The sequence below is a fragment of the Perissodus microlepis genome, chromosome 17, assembly GCF_051167445.1.
Source record: "Perissodus microlepis isolate ML-2025 ecotype Zambia chromosome 17, ASM5116744v1, whole genome shotgun sequence".
NCBI lineage: Eukaryota > Metazoa > Chordata > Actinopteri > Cichliformes > Cichlidae > Perissodus > Perissodus microlepis.
Genome location: NC_140477.1, coordinates 36,164,319 through 36,187,663, shown reverse-complemented (window position 1 = coordinate 36,187,663; position 23,345 = coordinate 36,164,319). Strand labels below are relative to the sequence as shown.

The window sequence follows — 23,345 nt, the reverse complement described above, 5'->3', positions numbered from 1 at the left end:
TGTGTTAACGCGGATTAATCCATGATCATGATTAAAACTTTTGACAAAATTAATCCATCTGCAGCGCAGAATGATTCAAAATCCCTGAAATGTCTCTGTCAAAGCATTTCAGGCAGTTTGTCCAAGAAGAGTTACCTTCACACATGACAAAATTTTGTTCACAACTCACAAAATTTGGAGATTATGTATGGGAATTTCAGGAGCAGGACCACGCCTCCAAACACGCTCCTTCCGGTTGTCATCTATATAGGTTCCCCCAGTTCTGCAAGGTGTTCATTCTCGTTTACGTGCCCCTCCCTCCCTCCTTGTTCTCAATTCTTTAACTTCTTCACTCCTATTTAGTACACGGGGATCTGCCAGGCCCGGGAACCATCGCCAGTGCCCTTCGAGGCCTTCCCCAAACCGCAGCTGAATTCATGTCCAAGCATCACCTTTACCTACTAAAATGAGGACGTGGGCCCAGCTAGTGAAATGAAGCATACATTATTTAGGGATGCTGCTAGCACCTTGGCTAATGCTTCGCCCAACTTGCGACAAACCACTCACGAAGCGTCGGTGACTCAGTAAGTCTACCTCAGACAAATTGACTGACACAATTGCCAAGTGGATTGCAACAAACTGCAGACCTGTTAATATCGTCGTTGAACGCTTTACGTAGCTTTGGTTCTTCATTTCAAGGACTTGAAGTGCCTCCCCAAGAGTGACAGAGAGAGGGTGTAGACCACACTTGGAAGACCGCTGCTTGATCAGTCCCCACCTCAACAGATTTGTGGAGATGGGTCACCCAAGAAAATGAGTCTTTTACAGATGGGCTCAGAATTCGATGTTGAGTTTCTGCCTGACAGAATCATGCACTTGTACAGAGCAGAGTCGATCATTAGTGTGCAGGACTGTCCCTTGGAGTGGTGGTCAGCTCATTCAGGAGGTCATGATAAGCTGACACTGCTGGCTTGCAAATATCTGGACACTCCTGCAACCCCCGTTCTGTGCGAGAGACTGTTCTCAGTTGCAGGCAACATAAGAAGCGGTCAGCTCTCCTCTCGGACAATGACAGCAAGTTAGTCTTAGTAACAGGGCCACATCAATGTGGATAAATGTTTACAGTTTTTTGTTAACATGAATGTTCAATATGTTCAATAAAAGTGCGTATATATTCCCTTTTTCTTGAGTCTGTTTGCTCATGCACAATGAAATGCAATTAACATAGAATAAAAATGAATTTAATCGTGATTAATCAAAAATGAATCCACAGTAACTCTCTGGTTAATCGTTTGACAGCACTAATTGATTTCTTACTGATGCTTGATTAGACACCATTACAATAATCGAACCGACCAGAAATACAAGCATCAAACATAGTCCGAGTATCACTAAAACTCAGTGTTGGTCATATCTTTGCAATATTCCTCAGATATTAGCAGCAGGACTGGGTGACTACTAAAATCAAACATCACACGCAGGTTTGCCACAACTGATTTAACGTGGGATGGATTAAGGACTAAGGGAGGACTTGATGCTTTGCTGCATCCTAGACCAGTGATTTCTCTTGATATTGGTTTTAACATTAGAGAGGTTTGTTGAGTCGATTGATTTTACTGTGAGATGCAGATGTGTCTCATCAGTAATGGAATACATGTACCGTTACGTATTTAAAATACAAAATATGAGTAACTGTATTCCGTTACAGTTACCGTTTAAAAAGGTGGTATTCAGAATACAGTTACTTTGTTGAAATAAAGGGATTACACAGCGGTCTTTTCCTGTTTCATATGTTAGGCTATGTCCTCTCTATGTTTGGTAATTCCACGCCGGTGGAAACCCAAACAAAAACGCATTAAGAGGCTGAAATGCCCGTGTCTCAATCTCGCGTCTCATAATGATGTGAAGAAATATTCTTTTATATGATTTAATATGAAGGCAATAGCAGAGTGTTACAGGCATCACCCTAAAGCATGTAGCCTGATGGGCAGTGTAGTCCGTGCTGCAGGGAGAATGGACTGTCATACCCGTGATGTGTCTGCGAGCGAGGGAGGGAGAAAAAGGAAAAGTACGAGCTGTCATCGAGCAGAAACGGGAGCTGGAAGCATGTAAATATAATAATAACCACTGCAGCCAAGAAGAGAGCCTGACGAGCCCAGTTGTAAGTAAGCTATTAAAACTCGACTGTACACCGTGTTTGTGTTTTCCTCTGAAACAATAAGTTCTGTTGGAGCAGCCTTTCAACGCCTCTCTCTGTCTCTCGCTAGCAAAGTTGACCCAGACAACAAAGTAAAGCTAGTTTTCAGCTACGAGCCCGACACGAACCCGACGTATTAGCCAGAGGTCCCTTTACTACGGCTCGGAGCCGCGGACCTGTTTTATATACGCGCGGAATAGTTTTCTATACGAGATCGCTGCAAAAAGTGCAGCCTTACCTAATGTCCACCTACTGTTACTCATTTATATTAAGATTTAAACATCTAGTTGGTGTTGGTGTGGAGAGTAACCTTCAGTAATAAATCACACAGCAATAGTACATTCATGTAGTTGTAAAAAGCATGATAATATATTAAGTAATCCAAAGTATTCAGAATACGTTACTCTCATTGAGTAACGTAACAGAATATGTTACAAAATACATTTTGGGGCATGTAATCTGTAATCTGTAGTGGAATACATTTTAAAAGTAACCTTCCCAACACTGACAAACAGCATAGCTGTGGAAAGAAATTCCATTTCTCTGTGGCCCAGATGTAAGTCCTAGTGTAGACAGCTGATGGAGTCCACAAGTTAGAGTAAGGAAGGCTGTGCTCATGAATAGAAACCAAAACTTTCTGACTGGTCAAAAATGACGTAAACCATTACACAGCTGTCCCCGATATATTTCAACCCAGTGCTATAGACTCAGAGTTGTATGGGCTCCTGTATCAAACACTGCACGTCAGCCAAGCAGTACAGGAAGGATAGATCTATCAGCTGTCCTTACAATATCAATAAGTACAGTCACTATACTGGAATGCTGTCTGAAAGGTATTTCACAGATGTTGTTCTGAAATGATTTAGTTATACAGGGTAACTTTGAAATCTAAAGTCAGTTTTCCTCTTACCTGTTCTTGCTTCTTATAGCCTGCTTTTTGGATTCCTGCTTTGTTTGAACCATCCTTCCTGATGTTGTTTTTTCTTTTTTTTTTGTTACTTACCTTTTCTGAACATGTTACTTCACTATAAATAAAGTAGACCAGGGGTCGGCAACCCTGGGCACGCGTGCCACAGCTGGCGCACAAAGGGTTAACTGATGGCACGACCATGGCTGGAGTGACCATTGGCCGTGATTTTTCGGGATTTTTTGTAACGGCATAAACAATGAAAGGTGGTGGATTGGCCAGATGCTGGCCGATGTGAAAAATAACTCGGTTGTTTGGTGGTGGCTATGGCGGAGCTCCCACAGAGGCCAGCAGGTGGATGAGGGAAAGGGGAGGCAGGAGAAGGAGAGACCCGAGGCGGCTGCAGGTCCGAGTGTCAGGTGAACTGAACTTCAGGTAAGAAGTTATGACCTGCAGTCTATCTGGGTCAGATATAAACCAAGTTTAGGTGGAGTTTATTTTCGTTGTGCTGACTTTTTACCGTCAGTTACAATAACTCGTACTGCGTACTAGCTAGCATGACGGAGTTTCTATACAGCTGGGTGGGTGCTATGATGTTACTGATAGTGAACTTTATTTTATTCATAAGGTTAGTTTGTAGAGTTGCCAACCGTCCCTTAAAAAACGAAATCGTCTCGTATTCAGAGAAAATATTATGCGTTTCGTATTGAGCTGAAAAGGAACACAGTTTGTTCCTTACTAGAATGAAAAAGACACAAAGCTGGAGTTTTTCTGTGTCTTTGCTGCACAGCTGCCTCTTCTTCTCTCATTCTCTCCCCTCCCTCTCCTGTTGCTACTTCAATCATGAAACTGATCAATGATCAGCTGATCGGCTTTTCTCTCTTGTTTATCTCCCTCTTTGCGCCAGAAAGAGGAAACCAGCAGATGTCGCGCTAAACAACAGCAGCACGTTTAAGCTTGATCAGCTGTTGTTAGAATTTATTTAATATTAATTTCTAGTATCAGCTGATGTTTGCTGGAGCCACAGCTGTAAAAGCTGCTGGTCATGATATCGGTTTGGTTATCTGGTGAGAGGGAAACATGAAGATGAAACCAGGAGATGTTCTTACTGGATCATCAGAGCTGAACAGGTGATGGAGAAACAGGTTTACCTTTTAGGTGACATGAATGAGTTGAAGGGAAGTTATGAACTGTTTCTGAGAGACAAATAACACCAGGATCCTTTTCTAAGTAGATGACAGCTGGTAACTGTGCAGGGGTGGATCTAGCAAAGTTCTGCCAGGGGGGCCAGGTGGGGCATTAACAGGGAGAGGGGGGCACAGAAAGCGTACATCACTGTCACAACAGCGTTTGTTTTCATTCAAAGGCTTTATGGCTTTAATACCTGGTGGGCCGGTCTCTAGTCAAAATGCCCCGGCTAATTTTTTGTCCCAGTCCAGCACGACACGCAGTGAATTAATCTGAGAAGGTGCATCAAAAAATAAATGGCTGGGCCAGCGGTGCACATCGCAAATCAGCTCACATACACACATTAGTTGTGCCTCTTCTTAATGACGGTATCTTAGCTAACAACCCCAACTACCAGATTCAACTTGTAATTGGCTAAAAATAACTTAGAGGGACATTGTTAGCTTTCCATATTCTGACACTTCAAAAGCTTCAGCAGCTGTCCGCTCAGCACAGCATCAGCACCACGGAAATACACGGATACATCCGTAGACTCGAGACAGAATTCACAATGCTTTTTCGGGACTTTCAGGCGTTTGGACCAATGTTTTCTTTTCTGATCAAACCAGAAAGCTTTAATGAGCAGCTGGATTTGTCTCGCATTAACTGGCTGAGTTAATGCCAGTTAATGCGACATCGAAATGCAGCTGATTGAACTGAAAAGCTCGACTCTGTGGGGTCAAAGTTTGCAGAACTACAGACGCAGCTGGAATCCACAGCTGTGCGTGTTCATGGAGCTGCATGTTCACCTGCTGGACGTCACTACCTGACAAGTTTAACTGTCTTCAGAACATTGCAGAGGCCTTATTGACAGTATTTGGCTCTACATATCTGTGTGAGCAGATTTTCTCTCACATGAGTGTCCTCAGGTCTGAATGCTGGACACTCGGAGACCTGTGTCTCTGAGTGGGAGACCAGAGATCAGATTAACATGTGTGTCTCTGTATTAACAAACATGCCATATTGGCTCAGTTTATTTTTCTTATCATTCTTGTGAGGAGACCATAAATAGCATTTGAATTTTCTGTTGTACAGTTCATTTGCTGTTATGGATAAAAAGTCTTTTTTTGTTTCCAAATAGCTGATAACTATTCGCTGATAGCTGCCAACATCTGCGAACAAATATAATTCTATGAAGTTGTTCTATATAGTGTGTAACTGTTAATATAGAGCATTATTAAATTTATTGCTAATGCAATCATATGGCACACTGACTTCTGAGGAAATTTTAAATGGCACTCATCATCAGAGAGGTTGCCGACCCCTGACGTAGACTATATCAATTATATTGACTGTTTAAAAATTTTAACCCTACTTTCCACTTTCATCCTTTTCTTCCATTACTGATTTCCATCTGGATCATTATCATAATAATTGTTGGTTGAGCCCTCAATATATGTGTGTGCATGTTTGTGTAATTGAAAAATACTTTCTATGCACTACAGATAACAACTGTATTCCACTCACACATACATATGTGCAGTTGCAGTTCATCCCATAAACCGTGAGATAGTAGTTGGCATGTAACACTCACTGGGAATGTGTGCAACATCATAGTATTTCTGTGTAATGGTGCTGATGGGTGTGAAAGCTGTGAGTGAACACAGCTGTGAGCAACACACAAGTGCACACACACACACACACACACCATTTGTGTGTGTCAAATGGACAGATGTCCCCACTCTCTGTCCCACAGATGGGCTCTGTGATGCCACAGTGTCCTTGTCCAGGATTCACAGGATGCTTGGACACACACAAGCAAACCAAACCCAACTGGGCCCACTGCTGACAGTGTGTGTGTTGCTAGTGTGTCACTGGAAAGATGACTGTGTCTAGTATAACACTGTGCAGATCAGCACGCTGGCAGTCTTCTTATCCTTCTGCTGCTTTCTGCAGAGACCCCTGCTGCACTCACTGCTCACCTGCAATTACACCATCACACAGATCTGTCTTAAACACCGAGATAGGTGATAATAAAATTATCCCCCCTCCCTTCCCCACACACAAAGAGCTAAGAGTGATAATATATGTGTGTGTGTGTGTGTGTGTGTGTGTGTGTGTGTGTGTGTGTGTGTGTGTGTGTGTGTTCTGTGACCTGCTGTGAGTTACATAAGTCATGCTGAGGGCCAACATGTCTCCAATCTGCCTCTCTGCAGAGAGGTTTACAGTGAGGACACACTCACCGCCACACAGGTGAAACTGAGGCCACAAAAAGGGCAGATTAAAGGAGCAGTGCAGCTAAAAAATCCAATATTCTTTAAACCAGCTGTACATGAACCTCCAGGGTAATCAAACTCATTTTAAAAGACAAAATCAAAGTGAATGAGAGCCAACTTCTCAAGATTATTGATCAAATATCAAAATGTCAATATGAGGCTTTTTGACAGGTTTGTACCTAGATTTTTTCCCATCCACATCAGATAACTTGAAAAAAAGGTTGAATCTGAAAAGTCGCTACAAATAATTTGAGATCTCCCACAAATTTTAACTGCAGTCAGAATAAAACCATTAGCATAAAGCTTGTTTATGGTCATCGCATTTGGTTTTTGTATATACCAATTGTGAATCACCCCACCCCCATAACCATTTATACCAGCCCCCATGTTTTATAGATGACTATAGATGACACCTGCTGTACTACCTGCCTGGTGACCCCCTGATTACACACTGACAACATTTGAACTGAAATGTTCAGATTTGGATAAATCACTCCATAAGTCATTAATGTTCGCTCCAATTCTCACATCTCAGCCTTTTCTTTGTGTTTCTTTTCTTTTAAAGCGGCTTATTGAGAGCATTCAGAATATTTGTGACCGAGCTTCAGCAAACAGAAGATGGATCAGCTGAGGGGATTTGTTTCTCAGGTCGATATTTGGCCTGAGCTGGATTATTTCCTGCTTCTTAGGGACTTTTATATACGGTTCAGTTTTTTAGGCCTGCCACTTCTTTTTTGGTTCTCTACTCGACTAATTTCCTCAAATTTTTAAAGAACAAACTGTGCACCAAGATGTCAAGATGTGCCAAGTTTTCAGCTAATAGCACTTTCAGAATCACCTTGTTGGTGCAAAAATACAGTTTAGTGCCTGGCACACTGTGTTGTCTTTGGCATTTTTCAGAGATTCAGCTGAAGAAATGGGAACAAATGAAGTGCTTTTGGAACAGGCTGATAGTAAAGATACGAGATAAAATGGGTTCTATTCTAGGTTTTCTGCTATGTGTAGACACAACACTGAGTCGAGTTTCAAGTGTCTCAGCTAACAAACCGAAACAAAAGTATTCCTTGGAAAATGGTCCGGCACAAACACTGGACTGGACATGAGTGAAAAAGCAGCCAATGTCCAAAGAAAAACGTATAAAAAGTATAATAGGATATGTAATATCATATCATTCATGTTGGTAACAACCTATCCAGTCCTTGGCCGTGTGTTTAGGATGATTGTTTTACTGAAACGTCCACCCTGGTTTCATCTTAACCCTCATGCATAGTGGTCACTACAGTGGACAGCTATTCAAAGGCTGTTTTCTTGTATTTGTGTTGCTGGGATACTTGCACATAAACCACTGCAGTGGACACTGATGTGTCTTGATGTCTCTTAAGAAAAAAATCCTGATTGAGGTTGTCATAATTCATGTATGAAAGGGTTAATCATCCTGGTAGATAGCAGCAGATTTTTATTAGGAATGTCTCTGTACATTTTTCTGTTCATTGTTCCTTCGATTATATGAAGCGTGCGAGTGCTGTCTGCTGAAGAACAGAGCCACACCATGATGATTATGGCCCCAACAGAGCTCACTGGAACCTCCAGTATTTATTAAATTCTTTTGTAACCAATGGCATCAGTATGTTTTGTAACAATGAGGTTGTGGGAGAGCTCGCTGGTTGTACCCATCGTGACATGTTTCTTGCGTGACACGTTGGTAATGACACACCATTTATAGGCCATCAGTTGAACCAGCTGATATTAATTTGCACTAAGTAGCAGGAGTGCTTTCTAATTACTGATAGATTTCAGCTGGTGTCACGACTTTCTTTTCTTCACGTGTTACGTGCTTATGAGCATCTCTGGTTTGATTTCTTTGTATGTCTGGATCAGATGGGTTGTTACCAACATCTGAGGATGATTTCATGTCAGTAGTTCATTTAGAAATATATTTAAACTGGTGATGTGTTTAATACTTATTTTACCTGCTGCATGTCACTGTCTTTTGTCTTGTATTTATTGAGTTTGATTTTTGTCCTTTCTATTGTTTGTGGCATCTCTATTTTTTCCTTCTTCTGTCTCCTCGTTCCCATCACAGCACAACCAGGTGCAGCACATGCCCCCCTCCCCCCGAGTGTGAGGTTTCTTACTGTTTAAAGGGAATTCTTCCACTTTCCCAATGCTGCTCATGATGGTTCTCACTGTTGTCTCTCTAACAGTGCAGGCTCTTTGCATAACAATGTAAAGCACCTTGACGTGACTGTCTGGCACTTTATAATAATTTAATCAACAACTGAATTAAATGGAATTAAATTTTATTCTGTTGAAGGCCATTTCCAGGATAAAATATATTGATATGAAAATTATAAGTTATCAGTCAGAGGAGAGATAAATCAAATTATTTTCTTTATGACAAAGTTGTACATGTACAGATAATTTAAATAATTTCGTTGAACATCTCACTGACAATAAGGGGCCGTTTTGTTCTATTCTAAGTTAACATTCTCCATAAGGAACTAATAATGTAAAAAATGCTTTTTTATCAGTTTAAGAACATTGAAAACATACATCAGATTATACATGACAGCTATTATATGAAGCATTATATGGTCCACTGTGTATGTGTGCGTGTGTGTGTGTGTGCTGGATGGAGTAAGGTGGTGTTAGTACACTACAACACACACTCTGACAGTGAGAAAGATGCTGCAGGCGAGTCTCTGTCACATCTCTAATCCTCCTTCTAGCGCTGTATTCCTCCCTCACTGCTTCTCTTCCTCTCTTCCTTCCCTGCTTCCTCTATCTCTTTCATCATGCCCTCATCTATTAACTAATGATTCCTGTTTTTTTCTCTTGATTTGTGTATTTTACATCCTCTTTTTTGTCTGTCCCCCCATCCTCTCATTCAGTGGCTCTTGTTCTCCTGCCCTGTTTCTGCCTCTCTGTGTTCCTGCTGTGAGGATCAAGCCACTATGGTGGTTGGACTTGCGTGTGTGCTGCTCGTGATTAAACATCAAAGTCTGTCCACGATTGGGGGAATCGAATAGCGTGCGTCCACAGTGGTTTTGAGTCACGATAAATAATTAACGTGAAGAACTGTCTCTTTGCACCATATAAAACAACTTGTTCCCCCTCTGTGTCGCTCGGCGTCCCGCTGGGCTGAGTGGGCCGAGCAAGTCAAACTCTTGCATGCTTGGCGTGTACCACCACAGGCTATGTGAACACTGAAGCACATGTGCAGATTTTGCCTCTGCGCACATGCCTGCTTATGTCCACGAGTGTCGCCATGTCTGTTGAGTTAAAACTGACTGAGTCAAATTAGCTTAAATAAGCACTGCTAATCCCATTGTGTGGGAGGAGAGAGGGGATGGTGAGTGAAAGCAGGCCTGGTGGAGCCTCTGCTTTTCGAAACACACAATACTGAATCTGTACTCAAGAAAATGAGATTCTTTTTCTAAATATTCTGTTGTGTTTTGCTGCCTTCTTTGATTTCTTGACTTTGCTTTGCATTATCTTGTCTCTATCACTATTGTTGTCATTTAAGACTTACGTTTTTATATTACATTTCAGTTCGATGTCTAATACAGTGTAAAGACAGACGTATCATTATTTTCCTGGTCCTCTTATTTCCAGTGAGAAGAACGCTTGCTTCAGCTTCATAAAGGTGTTGTTTGATGGTTGGAACGGAAATACTTAACTGGCCTGCACAAAGTCCTGACTGATGTCTCATCAAACACCAAGATCAGTATCTAACACAACAATTGCTCTCTGGGATGAGTGGGAAAATTTTATAGATGTGGAAAACTTTCCCAGAAGAGTGGATGCTGTTACAGCTGCAAAGGGAAAATCAATTTAGAATGGGATGTCATAAAGGTTCCTGTGAATGGGTCCTTTTGTCTATGTCGTTAAAAGCTTCGGTTACAAATGTATGCAAGAATTCCTGGATTGCTCTGTAAAGCGTTTCCAGACATTTTGGAATGGCCTGTAATTCCTTATGCTAGCGGTCACACGTTATAATAATTTTGCGTGTGGATCAATACCGCAGCCTTGTAGATGTAATAACTCACTCGGAGCTTTTGAGTTGGCTGTTCGATGTGGCAGGCTCGTCAAAAAATAATGAAATCCATAACAGACGTTTCTAATAGGTTTAACTTTTTCATGGCAGTACTCGCTCTGGCACGCAGCCGTCTCTCTCCTACAAATTGCATTCCCACACAGCTTAACTGAAGCACCAATTTTGAAGGGAACATTAAAGCCACCGGATTATGTTTTCTATCAACCTAATAAATACAGTTAGTTAATATATTTGGCACACTGCAGTTTTGCATATTATTGACCATATCTGTAACATGTTCACTGACATTTTTTTTCTATTCTAGCATAATGTTGCCGATCCTGCAGTGCAGTATCTAGTTGTCAGGGCACTGTCCATTGTACTAAAGTGCCTGGAGTGCACCCTTAATTACTGCCACTGGAGGGGATAAACATATTTAGGCAAATGTATGGCACGATCTGGTTCAGGTTCCTTTGTAAGCTTCTGGCCCTTTTACATAGTGTGTCTTTGTCGTGGCAGATGGCTGCCACTACCTGAACCAGGAAGTTTTTCCTTCCCACTGTTGCCAAATGTTTGCTCGTAGGGGGTCATCTAATCGTTGGGGTTTTCCTGTATTATTGTAGGGTCTTTGCCTTACGATGTAAAGTGGCTCGAAGTCACTGGTGTTGCGATCTGGAGCTGTAAAGATAAAATTCAACTGAACTTAATTGACCTTTGTGCTAAACATTCTTTAAAATCACCATTATGGTTTTGTTCTTATGATGCATTTGTATTTGTCATTATCACACGTTTTTCCCGGTGGGTTTGTGCCTTCTCAAAATTAAATCTTTCCCTTTCAGGGACCCTCGTCTGCATGTCAAGTATCCTTGGGCAAGATACTAATCCCAAGTTGCTCTCTGAGCATCCATTGGAGTGTGAATGTAGTTAGAAAGCACTACGTATAAAGAAAGTGCTTGTGAGAATGGGTGTGATTGGGTGAATGTGGCATGTTGTATACAGTGCTTTGGAGAGTAGAGAAGCGCTATATAAGAATCAGTGCATTTACCATTTAGTTTGTGGACTTAAATACGACATGTCAGAAGACCACATGGTGACATGGGGACATGACCTAAACTGGAGTGTTTAATTTTTGGGGCAAATATATATGTCTTATTTGAAAGTATTACTAACCGCATCTTGTTCTCTGTCCATATTTACAATAACAATGATCAGCTTTTTCATGACAATCGTACTTTTATGCAACCTTAGTTTTTAGAACTACTCTAGGTATTATTAGCTAAGCTAACATTAGCTACTAACCTACTGTTAGCTACTCTGTTAGTGGTGTAAGGTGAGAGTATGTGACATAAGTTAATAACTACAAAAGACATGGTCCTAAATATAATTAAAGGAATAAAAAAAGGTTTTACCTACCTTGCAGTCCTACAGCAGTAGCTATAATATGGGTTTGATTTTAAATGTATTGGTATAATCCATTGATTTATGCAAGCATGGATCTAGGAGGCAAACAAAAAGGAGGCAAACAGTGGCTAAAGTTAGCAGTTGGCACCCAACTCCTTCTTTGTCTTTATCCAGGGACAAAATAGAAAGTAGGTAGCAGACTGTTTGTTATTATTATTATTATTATTATTATTATTATTATTATTATTATTATTTATGCTTATTACACAGAACCTACCACAGGTAACTGAGTGGTAATAACTTGAAAATTACCACATTATTACATTCTTGTTTTTTCCTTGTTACCCTACTATTACCACTTTATTACCAAGCTCTATTTCCACATTGTTACCCCCAGCTTTGGGGCCCTTATTATCCAATTACATAAATTTCAGCATAATATTACTCAATTGTAACCACTGTGGCTTCCATGATATTAGTTGGCAATTGCATAAATTGCATAAATGGTAACTTAGAGATTACCACCTTATTACCCTCTTGTTTCCCCCTTGTTACCCTACTATTACCCCTTTATTACCGAGCTGTAGCAGAAAGTGCTACCGGAAGTTGAAGTTAGGATTCACACAGGGCCACCAAACTTGGACAACAGGGCATTGGAAAAATATTGCTTGTTCTTCTGAGCCTTGATTTCTGCTGCAACATTTAGATGATAAGGTCAGAACCACCCTGGATTGTATCAGCAGTCCAGGCTGTGTAAGGTGTAAAAACTGAGTTACATCAATGCCATATGTAAGAAGTACTTTGTGTGGTGCAGCCAGTGTTAATTTACCTGCAGGTGGTCTCACCTGCCAGATGATTTAGTAGAGACTTTGCAATCAACCTCTGCGAGAGCTGTTAAGTCTCATGGGATCATGTGCGCCCCTCTGCTCACTTCTTCCCCAGCAAGGTTTGCAAGCACGGGCAAACAGATAGATGTCAGGCAGAGGAAGTTTGAAATAAAATCATAATTTTACAGGCATGAATGCATTTACAAGTATGGAGAAACCTGTGTGTGTGTGTGTGTGTGTGTGTGTGTGTGTGTGTGTGTGCGCGCACTGCTGTGGCCCAACCCAACCTGCCTGCAAGGCTGTTATTAGGGTTGTTAAGTCGTGAGTAGTTAATTAAATCTAGCAGAGGTGATCACAGTTGGGTGTTTTCATGTAATGATTAGCACAGGGCCTGTGTTAAACATTAGGATGGACCTCGTTATATTAATCTTCTGTAGTTCTTACTTCCTCTTTGTATACTTTAAAAACACAGCGCTTACTTCAACATCCCTTTTTTCATCTTTTGCTTTTCAACACTTCCATTGTGAGTGTGCATGTGTTTTTAGCACTTTTTTCTACCATCACACCTGGATTTGTTTTTTCACCTGAGTGTTACTACGTAGTAGCATTTTGATACACTAAGTGAGAAATATTAATTTGATATTTATAGAGGGTTATGACACGGCTGTGCAGTTCCATTCAGCCAATGTTATAACATTTGCTCCTTTCCATATTCCACAGTCATAGTGTCAGAGGTTTAGCTCTGTTACTAACTGCTTGGCTAACATTGGTGTACGATAGTTGAAAGGAACAAGTACAATGAGGGCTTTAATGAAGCAAGTGAGCTTTCCGATCATTACATCTGTAAAGATATTTGCATCAGAGCTGCCACAGTACTTAAAAAAAATGAATGAAAAATGTAAGGATGTATAGGAGTATCAGGGGGGCAGTTGTAGACCAGCAAGCCTCCAGGCGTGTGGTACACCGGCAGAAAACCAAACTTACTGTTGTTCTGTAACTGTTAAAAATCGAAATATGCAAATGTCTTTGGCCAGATCACAATAATCATAACCAACCTGGCAAGGGCCAGCTTTTGATACTTAAAAATGCGCTGACCTTTGGCCAGATTTCTGTCTTAAATTAAAGTTGGATGTACAGTCCTACTTCCTCCTGACCTGTCTCCAAACCCTGTTTCTCTCTCTTCCCTGCTGGACCTCAGAATAACTCCACTGTTGATGTGCTTTTCAAAAATTCCCTCTCAACATGGCCTCACAGAGAGCAGACTGCTCTCCTGGCAGCAGGTCGTTTCCCTCGCTAACGAGGTGAGTGAGGAGGAGAAATGAGGAGCGAGAGACACACATTCACAGAGAGATGGAGTAATATGTCAAGAGGAGAAAGAGGAGAGGAGGAGAAACGGGCACAGATACATGATGAGATGAAGAAGAGAGAGAATGAGGTAGAAGAGGCATTCAATGATTCATGGACTCACTCGGGTGATATCTGAGGCCCCTCTGTTATACAGACATGCACAAATATATACACTGACAGTGTTAAACACATGCATGAAAACCCAAGTGAAAATAGGTCTGCAAAAATGCATTCAAGTTTGACTTTTCCTCTTGTCCTTAAGAGAGGTGAAGCCAGTAGCTCTGAACGTTTGTGTGAGAAATGAAAGTAATGGTTTCATGGCTGTTGTGTTTTTCCCCCAGCGCAGCCTGAAGATGCGCCTGGGGACTGAGTTCTGCAGCACAAACATCTGTTTTCTCCTCGTTTTTTCTCTTGTAAAAGCCATAACAAACAGCAGCCCAGCACGTTAACAGAATCTTTAATACGCTCCCCCTTCGCCCGCACGCCTGATTCTACTCCTGTAACTTAACACAAATCACCTGTATCATTGTAATCTCTTACCTGATAAAAAACATCACTTTAGAGCAGGGATATGATCAGTGGAATTACATTTAGTTATTCCCGGGTTTGCTCAGCAAACACAGGAGTGGTTCTCTCCTAGAAAGAAGATACGGTCAGTTCCTCGCGGGAGATAATCTCTTTTTAGTAACTGTGACGCCTACAATCGGCACGGACACGTTTTCCTGGCACCGTGGACACTATGAGGAGGTTTGCTGGTAAAATGAGATATAACTGTTTGAAAGAGAGTGACACCTTCCCATACAGAATGATTGATGGTACCAAATTAAACCAAGCTCCAGTGCTTTAGCAAAGATACTATAATCCTTCGTTGACAAAATGATAGACTAGACCATCAGGTGTTTTAGGGACTTTATGACGAATTTGAGATAATGATTTTTTTTTTCCTTTGGAAATTTTGCAGCCTTTTGAAAATCTTGTTATAAGTTTTTATTCCACCAAACTATGTTTCAAAAAGTTCTGACAGGTGCTCAGTGATCAATCATCAGTTCCTTCTGCTTTCTTTACAACGTCATACGAGCCGAAAGATGCAGAAAACTAGAAATTATATATTTTTCTAACCATATTGCAAAGCATAGTGTCAGTTTCAGCATTAATTCTTTTCCTTACAGTTGAAAGTAGAAAACTGACTAAATTCCACACCAAGTTACAACAGTTGATGGCATAATCACATGGCTTTCATCCAGAGGAGACTTTTCCTTCATCTTCATCAGGGCAGTCACGGAAGTCTAAAGACCTGCTGGGTGTCAGGCAGAAACCACTGAGGGAAAAGTGAATATTCTCCAATAAGTTGCGATTGATTGGCAGCACAGGCAGTTGCCTTGACATCAATTGCTAAAATGCTAACAACACCATTTAACCCCCATGCATTTCACTGTTGCTTAGTGCACTATAGTGTGCTGCAACAAAAGTCTCCATGCTAACAGAATTCTAGAGTTGTCCTTATTTATTTGGATGAAGCATTTTTTCTGCAAACACTGACCAACTACACACTTAGCACCAGTGAAACTGTGACGAGTGTCCTGCAAATCAGAAATGGAGAATGTAGACTTTTAAAGTAAAAATTTGCACCTTTTGGAAGATGCTGCATTCAGCAGTGAGGCACAGCGTTGTTGTTGCACTAGCGTTGCCCTAGTGCAACAACACTAGTAGGGCACACTTGGCTATGGTCTCACATGATACCCTGCACTAAAGTCTGTGCCCAGTGCATTGAAATGTGATGCTCAAACAGTGTTTATCCTTAACTATGGTGGCAAAATGGAAGAAAAACTAATGATGCATCTAAACTTAAGCTTTCACTCCATTACAGAGACAGAAACAACAGATCTAGGTGTAACAATGAAATAAAACACAACCTTCTGAGCAATAACGCCGTCTCATTCTTTGCCTTTGAATCAAGGGAGCAGGTGGATGGTTGACACGGGTCCTGGAACTCGTTCCATCTGTTTGCTTCTCATCCACACACATTTACTCTGTCTGGCTTCCACTGACACTCCAGTGCATACCTCCACCTCTCGTGGCTCTCATCAGCTTCCTACTCTCACTACAGACTCTCTACAGTCTGCAAACACCATAAAATGTACTTTATTTTAATAAAACAAGCAAAATGGTTGGTTTGAGCGTGTATGTGTCAATCCAAGCATCTCACCACTTGTTATCAGTGTCTTCATGAATTTTTCTCTTTGCTTATCTATCGCTGTTAAGCTGAATCACCACGTGCTGGTCATTAACACAAGGGTTTCTTTCGTCTTCTCCTTTACTCGCTCTTTATCCCTCACAGAGAGAATCAGCAGCATCAATCGTATAGCTGAGCTCATCTGTTTTAATTGAGACATCTATGTTAAGATCAACATGAATATTAAATTCCACAGGCTCTATTAATATGCTAAGGCCAGTCCAAGTGTTTTAATATTCACCATGTAAATTATTGAGCTTGTGTTCATGGGCAGTGTTGGATCATTCGTCAGAAATGTTTAGTCTCTGATCTTCAAGAAGTAATGGAATTTTAATCGCACGCACTCAAGCTGAAACAGGAGGTGATTTTCCATGATGCACTGTCGCATCTGCTTGACCAGCCGTCCCCGCATTGTTGACCTCCAAGCTGCCATTTTTAGCTTTATTAATTAGAGGGAAAGGTGGGAAAACATTCATTGTGACAGATATTTCTTCCTATCTTCAGTCCTGTCTTTCTGTCTTTGAAGTTCCTAACCATGTAAGACACCCGCCCACACACACATCGGCACACACCGGAAATTATTCCGAAAAATCCTCATCTGATGTTTCACTGAGCACAGACGTGTCGGCAGTGGCCGCAGCGATAAAGTTGGTGTTTTGAGTGACTGCACTCAGCAATTTATAAAAAGTTGGTTGCATGGCAGCAGCCGAGGACGTTGTCGCCTGCGGTTGCACACATGTACACAAGCGTGCAGCGTGTTGTCGAGGAAGATGGATCGGAGTACAGATTGTAAGTGACATGTTAATTTCTTCTGCATCACTCACGGCCAAGGCGTCCGCTATCAAAGTAAAGGGACACGAGCCCCAGCCATCAAGGCTTTCCTCTTCTTTTTTCCCTTGTCTTCTCATCCTGGTGCATTCCAGGCTTGATTGTGCGCAAGGAGATGTTTAATATATCTTTCTACTCACCCATCTCCCTCAAAACCATTTGATTTATCCCTTTGCTCTACATCCTATTACTGCTTTCATGTCCCGAAGGTCAAACTGCATGTTTAGCGACTGAAAGCAAGCATGGTCGGGCATCGCAATTACAAGGTTACACATATCAGAGCATCATTAAACATTGTTAAGGAATAATGAGTCAGCATTGTGTGTCAACTTTGATGATCTCCATACATTTTTGTGAGATATTCTTAAAGTTGCAGACAGCTTCCAAAGGTCGGGCCACAAATGTGCTACCAGTGCCAAAAGTTACATAGATCAGAAAAACTCCACTTAGACCGTCATCATGAAGAAGCTTCAACACAACAAATTTCACAAGTTTACTGTATATGTTGTTTTGCAATATAACTCCCTCTCATTTTGTAGCACTTAGTTGTTCAACATGCTCTTTATCCACGATGCAGAAACAGTTTGGTCATATTACAAAAAATGTGTTTTCTTTTGCATTTTTTAAAATCTTGCTTTGATGTGTTTTCCTCTTTATTAGTGTTCATCTCTGACTATAAAGCAGATATTAAATGATAGAAATGAGCTCTGCTCAAATAACTCAGGGTGTTTCACCATGATTAGTTCTTCATGTGTGATTTGCATGCACTGAGGAGTGGCAGATACAAAATACACATAAATAAAATACAGCGGTCATACAGACAGGTGAAACAAAGGAAATGCAGTGCTGTGACGTGCTTATGTACTGGACAGCAGCTCCGCTTTATTTTCTGGGTCCTTTAAATTAAACTGTGAGAATGAATTCTACAACAAACGATCAGCCAGCAGGATTATTGAGGTCAGGGTAATGGTAAATGGACTTGTTCTTAGTGCTTTTCTAGTCCTTTTGAGCACTCAAAGCACTTTACACAACCTCAGTCAAGCATGCACTTTTTGCTATGCTACCATTCACACACACTCATACTCCTATGGATATCTTCCTCAAGGATATTTGGCATGTAGACTGGAGCAGCCAGGGATCGAACTCATCGATTTTATTATGTAGAATTTAGACTGACCGAGTTCTGATTTACACCCGGTAACAAAAAGAAAGGTCCTGTGTTTAGTGCAATGCTCAACTCCAGTGTTCAGTGTTGTTAATGTAAAACTGGAGAACTAGAAGGTTTGCGACACCTGTTGGATGCTGTAAGACAAAGCATGATGTCTCTGTTTTCTCTTGTGTGTGTATGCAGGCAACCCTGGTACTACGGCTGGGGCTTCAACCTGCCGCGAGGTCAAGCTCTGCTGGATAAGTGGAACCAGATCCCAGACAACACAGACATTCTGGTCACACACTGCCCTCCACTGGGTGAGACACATATTACAACTGACACACACACACACACACGTGCATAGATATTCAATTTGAAACACTGTTACTGACATACATTTTTAGTTGCAATTATTTGGTAGTGGAATCATTTTTTTTGTCAAATTTACATGTTTCAGATCATCAAATACATTTTTACATCTTATAGATATTTTACATCTATAAGGATAACACAGGTAATTACAATATGAGGTTATTAAATGATGACTGTGAAAAGCTGCTGCATAGCCCAAGTGCCCTTGAGCATCAGTTTAAGAACTGATGCACAGCAAATCCAGCATGTCCAAATTAACACTGTCGGATTTGATTTCAACACTATTAAAGTGTCTATATGGGTCCACACCAGAGTGTTAATTTAACTCTTTTTGGAGAGTTGGTACGTTAACTCTGATTTAGTGTTAAACACCAAATCTGTCTGGAGTTGATAATTTAACACTTGGTGTTAAGAGTTTATATATTAACTCTCAAAGAGTATTTTAGTTTAACTACGTAAGAGTTATCTTCTAATTAATTCTAAAAAGCGGGAATTTTCCTGTTCTGAACTTCTAGAAATTTCTTTTGGAAATAAACATTTAGTAAAAAGACGCAATGGTTTTTGAAAAACATTTATTCTGAACTGTGCACCACAATTTCAAAACATTTTCTGAAAGATGTAACAGTGTACATGTTCTCACTTTCATTAGAATTTTGTTTATCAAAAGGTCCGACATAGGTGAGCTGGCAAATGCAAATAACAGCATTCTCATCACTTATTTCTTCAATACAATATGCATGTCCTTCATTCATCACTTTGTGGAACTTCAACGCACTTCTGCTCTCCCCCATATTCCATCTTCACAAGCATATCCTATGTGGAGATTGAATAAAAATTAGTTGACACTAATTAATGGCACAAATCAATTGCAGCACAGTAAAAAAAAAAAAAAAGGAATCCTTTTTGAGCCATTACTTGTGTAAAGTATTTTCCCAAAAGACAAGGACACAGGCAACAGGTAATACTGAACTAAATGTAAAACCTCAACCTTTTTCATTTTTACCTAAACCGTGTGCACAAAACTCTGGAGGGATCTAAATGCTAACGTAGAACCCAGTCAGGACGTCTGCTACTGCTGTTTACTCGGGGTTTTTTTTTTATGGGAGATCATTTTCAGGCTTCAAGTAGCACCATTATACCAACATTTCACATTCTAGACATTGTTTTAGGTGTATTTGACCAAAAATCTGACTGAAAATTCACATGCAAGCTTTTTTTCAAGGCTGTGGTATTTGCCCGCAAACAATACCTTTCAGCTAGCTAAAACAGAATATTATGCTATCACCGAGCAACATGGCTAATGCCTTTCACACAGCTTTGTCTCAACTCCAAAGAGCCACAGAAGTAAAAGCTAATAATAATAATTGAAACAATCTTTGAAAAAATGACTTACCAAGCATGGCAAACAACTCAAATATGTAGAGCAAAATGTTCACTTCAGCTTCGATTGGAGCCCATGGTGCTGGGGGCGGAGTCTGTGAATTTACTCTATTGGTGTCATAGCCCCTGTAGGAGTTCGGAGTTAAGAGGTCAAGAGTTAATGTTTCCATTGTAACACCTCCAGATTTGACATAGAAACACTCATTTTTAACACTCGATTTTAACTACTATCATTTTACACCTCAGAGTTACATTAAAAGAATGTGACTCTACTTAGAGTAAAATTAACTCTACTTTTGCAAGAAGACTACTAACACCAAAACATTTAATACTTTTGAATTTGCTGTGTGGCCTGGCATTCTCCTTCTGAATTTCCCTGGTAGAATTTATGCAAGCACAATTCAGATTTCCACCAATTACAGCAAGGCGTCGATGCAGCCCCAGACCACCATCATCACCACCTTGTTTTGGGTTTGTTGTACCTTTTGTCTCGTCAGTCAACTGAATATATTCCTAAAACCTGTTAGGATACTTGTTCATGTTGCAGCAGTGCAGCACGGGCAGTAAGAGTGAGCTACGTGAATGTCTATAGGAAGTTTATATTCAAGACATAAAGACAAGCTGTGAGTGTTTATGTCTGTTTTATGTCTGCCGTACAGATCAAATTCATCTTCAGTGACTACAAGTCAAAGGTTCAAATCCACACTTGTTTACATTCAGTTATCTTGCAGCTTAACTGTTACTTTTTTCTTTTGTTGCTTGTGTGTCACGTGTAAATTAAAGGTTCCATTTAATACAGTACATGTTTAATTCCCCATTGCAGTCGATCTGGCTCGTGTAAATAGACATGGACACTAGAGTAAATCCAGCAGAAAACATATTTTAATTACCCGAAGTTAACCTGTCTACTTCATTTGAGCAGCCCTCCCTTAAATACATATGCAACGAGGAGAGAGGTGCACTCAGAACACTGAGACAAAGCACACACAGATGGTTCGATAAATACACCACATGTGTTTGGAACAGAATGCGTCACATCTGTGCGTGGAGAGACTGGCGCAAAAACTCACCTAATCTTTTATTTATTTTTCCATTTATTGTTAACTTTCAGTTCAAGAGAGAGGAGGAACCAAACACGGCATAATCTCGGCTTGTTGGAAGGAGAAAAATTGAGCTTTGCTGTGTGAAATTTCATAAATTAGGCAAGCCAAGAAAACATGAGGAGCAGGCTGAGAGAGATAGCATGGAACCAGAAAAACATACAAAAATTTGAAATTTAGGTGGAAACACAACTGATGACTGAAATCGTGGAGAACAAGACTAGACTATGTCATCATGTCAGTTCAGAGGCCACGCCCTTTGTAAGCCAGCCCACATGGAAAAGAAATAGAAAAAACTTATAAAAGACTTGCATCAGATTTGGCTTGCTTCATATAGTGAATCATATAAGGCTTCTATGATTTACTCATGAAAGTGGCCACTTTCTCATTACTTCCATATATTGTTTTAGGAAGTATCCAAAACATGCAAGTTTCATTTATATAGTTTTTCAAGGGATCTTATATCTGTTTTCACTCTTGTATGCTTTTCATACAAGTTTCACACAAGACAGATACAAACTTTATAAGATTTATATATATCTTTTCCATATGGGAGGGGCCGTTCCATGGAGCAACATGTTTTGTTTATAGGGGCGGAGCCATAAACATCTATCTATCTGTGCTTTTTACTTGATGTTGATACGATCGTCTGACATATCAGACTGAAAGAAGGCCAGGTAAACTGGCTGACTAAGCTACATACTTTCAGCCTCCACAGATCTATTTTGCGCATGTGTTTGTGCTGCATTGGTTATAGATCTGTAGATGTGGAGCGGCAGAGTTCTGCCCGCTTTCTCAGATTATTCTGGTCAGCTCAGATCACTCACACTTACAAACCTTCTATTATTATTGATAAAAAAGTATTTACTATATTAGCTATTACTCAGTAATTTCAAAAGATATTAGAGGTCACAATAAATCTATACACAGAATATTGGCACAGTAACTAAAATTTAAATTTAAGCAAAAAAAGAAGAAAAATAAACCAATAATAGAAAATAATAAACAAAGTTCAGGGCTTCTGAACTACACTACAATTATGAGTTACCGTTCGAGCCCAACTCTGAGTCCTGAACAGTGTTGGTCAAGTTACTTGAAGTAATCAGTAACTAATTACTGAATATCCCCAAAAAAGTAATCCCGTTACTTTACTGATTACTTATTTTCAAAAGTAATTAATTACTTAGTTACTTAGTTACTTTTTAAAAACACGATTTACAACCTGAATAGGTGTGTGTAGGTTTCTTCCCACGCACAGCGGACACTAATGTTTTTGTCACTTTTTATGGAATCAAACTCAAAGTAAGGTCAGTACTTCCACGCTTTAAACGCTGCACGCTCATACTCATACTGTCACGAACATCGCACTCGCTTACGTCACTGTCATGAGACATTCTCGCAAAAAAAATCACGGTTTTAGTAACGCAGTAACGCAGCGTTCCTACGTGAAAGTAACGGTAATCGAATTACCGTTTTTGCAATAGTAATCCCTTACTTTACTCGTTACTTGAAAAAAGTAATCAGATTACAGTAACGCGTTACAAGTAAGGCGTTAGTGCCCATCTCTGGTCCTGAAGCTGATATTTCTGAAAAAAAAAAATGGAGACACACACGTGGATGCTATGAAGCTGTATGTGTTAAAAAGCAGCAAACAAAACTTCAGCTTCTGATGACATTTTGACAAATCAGGCTGCATTTACTGATGAGTCTATTTATGAGCCTCTCATTCAGCTCCATCAGAATGAAAACACAGCAGTGCCCTTTATTGTTTGGGGGGTTTTTGCATTGAGAAACTGAAATGGACTCAGTCTCAGTGCTCTTGTGTCAGACCTCAGCTGCCTGCAAGTGTTCACAGAGCAGTTGAAGACATCATTGCACACAGTCACAGTTATTTTGGGCGTGCTGCAGTCTGCAGCCACTGTTTTCCATAATGTGACTATGACATTACAGGAAGGCCTGTGTGCCTCTGACAAATCAAACTCATACAGTGTATTTGAAGCTGAAATGTGGAACAAGTCGGGTATTAAGATTAAGAAAGCTAACTGTGCTTTTTTCTTTTTTTCATAAACGAGCAGCTTTGAGGTTTTCTGTGAGCAGCGAGAAAGCGTGTCACATGCTCGACACATGAAGTTTGACCTCGGTAGT

At 40.4% G+C, this 23,345-nt stretch overlaps 1 protein-coding gene across 1 annotated transcript in view; it reads left to right on the top strand.

The window, feature by feature from the left end:
* The window catches only part of mpped1 (metallophosphoesterase domain containing 1), a 91,080-nt gene that overhangs the window by 55,910 nt on the left and 11,825 nt on the right, over positions 1-23,345 (top strand). The window contains exon 5 of the mRNA XM_084909510.1: positions 18,550-18,665. Within this exon, the coding sequence (XP_084765636.1) occupies positions 18,550-18,665 (116 nt within the window). The remainder of the gene's footprint in view (positions 1-18,549; positions 18,666-23,345) is intronic.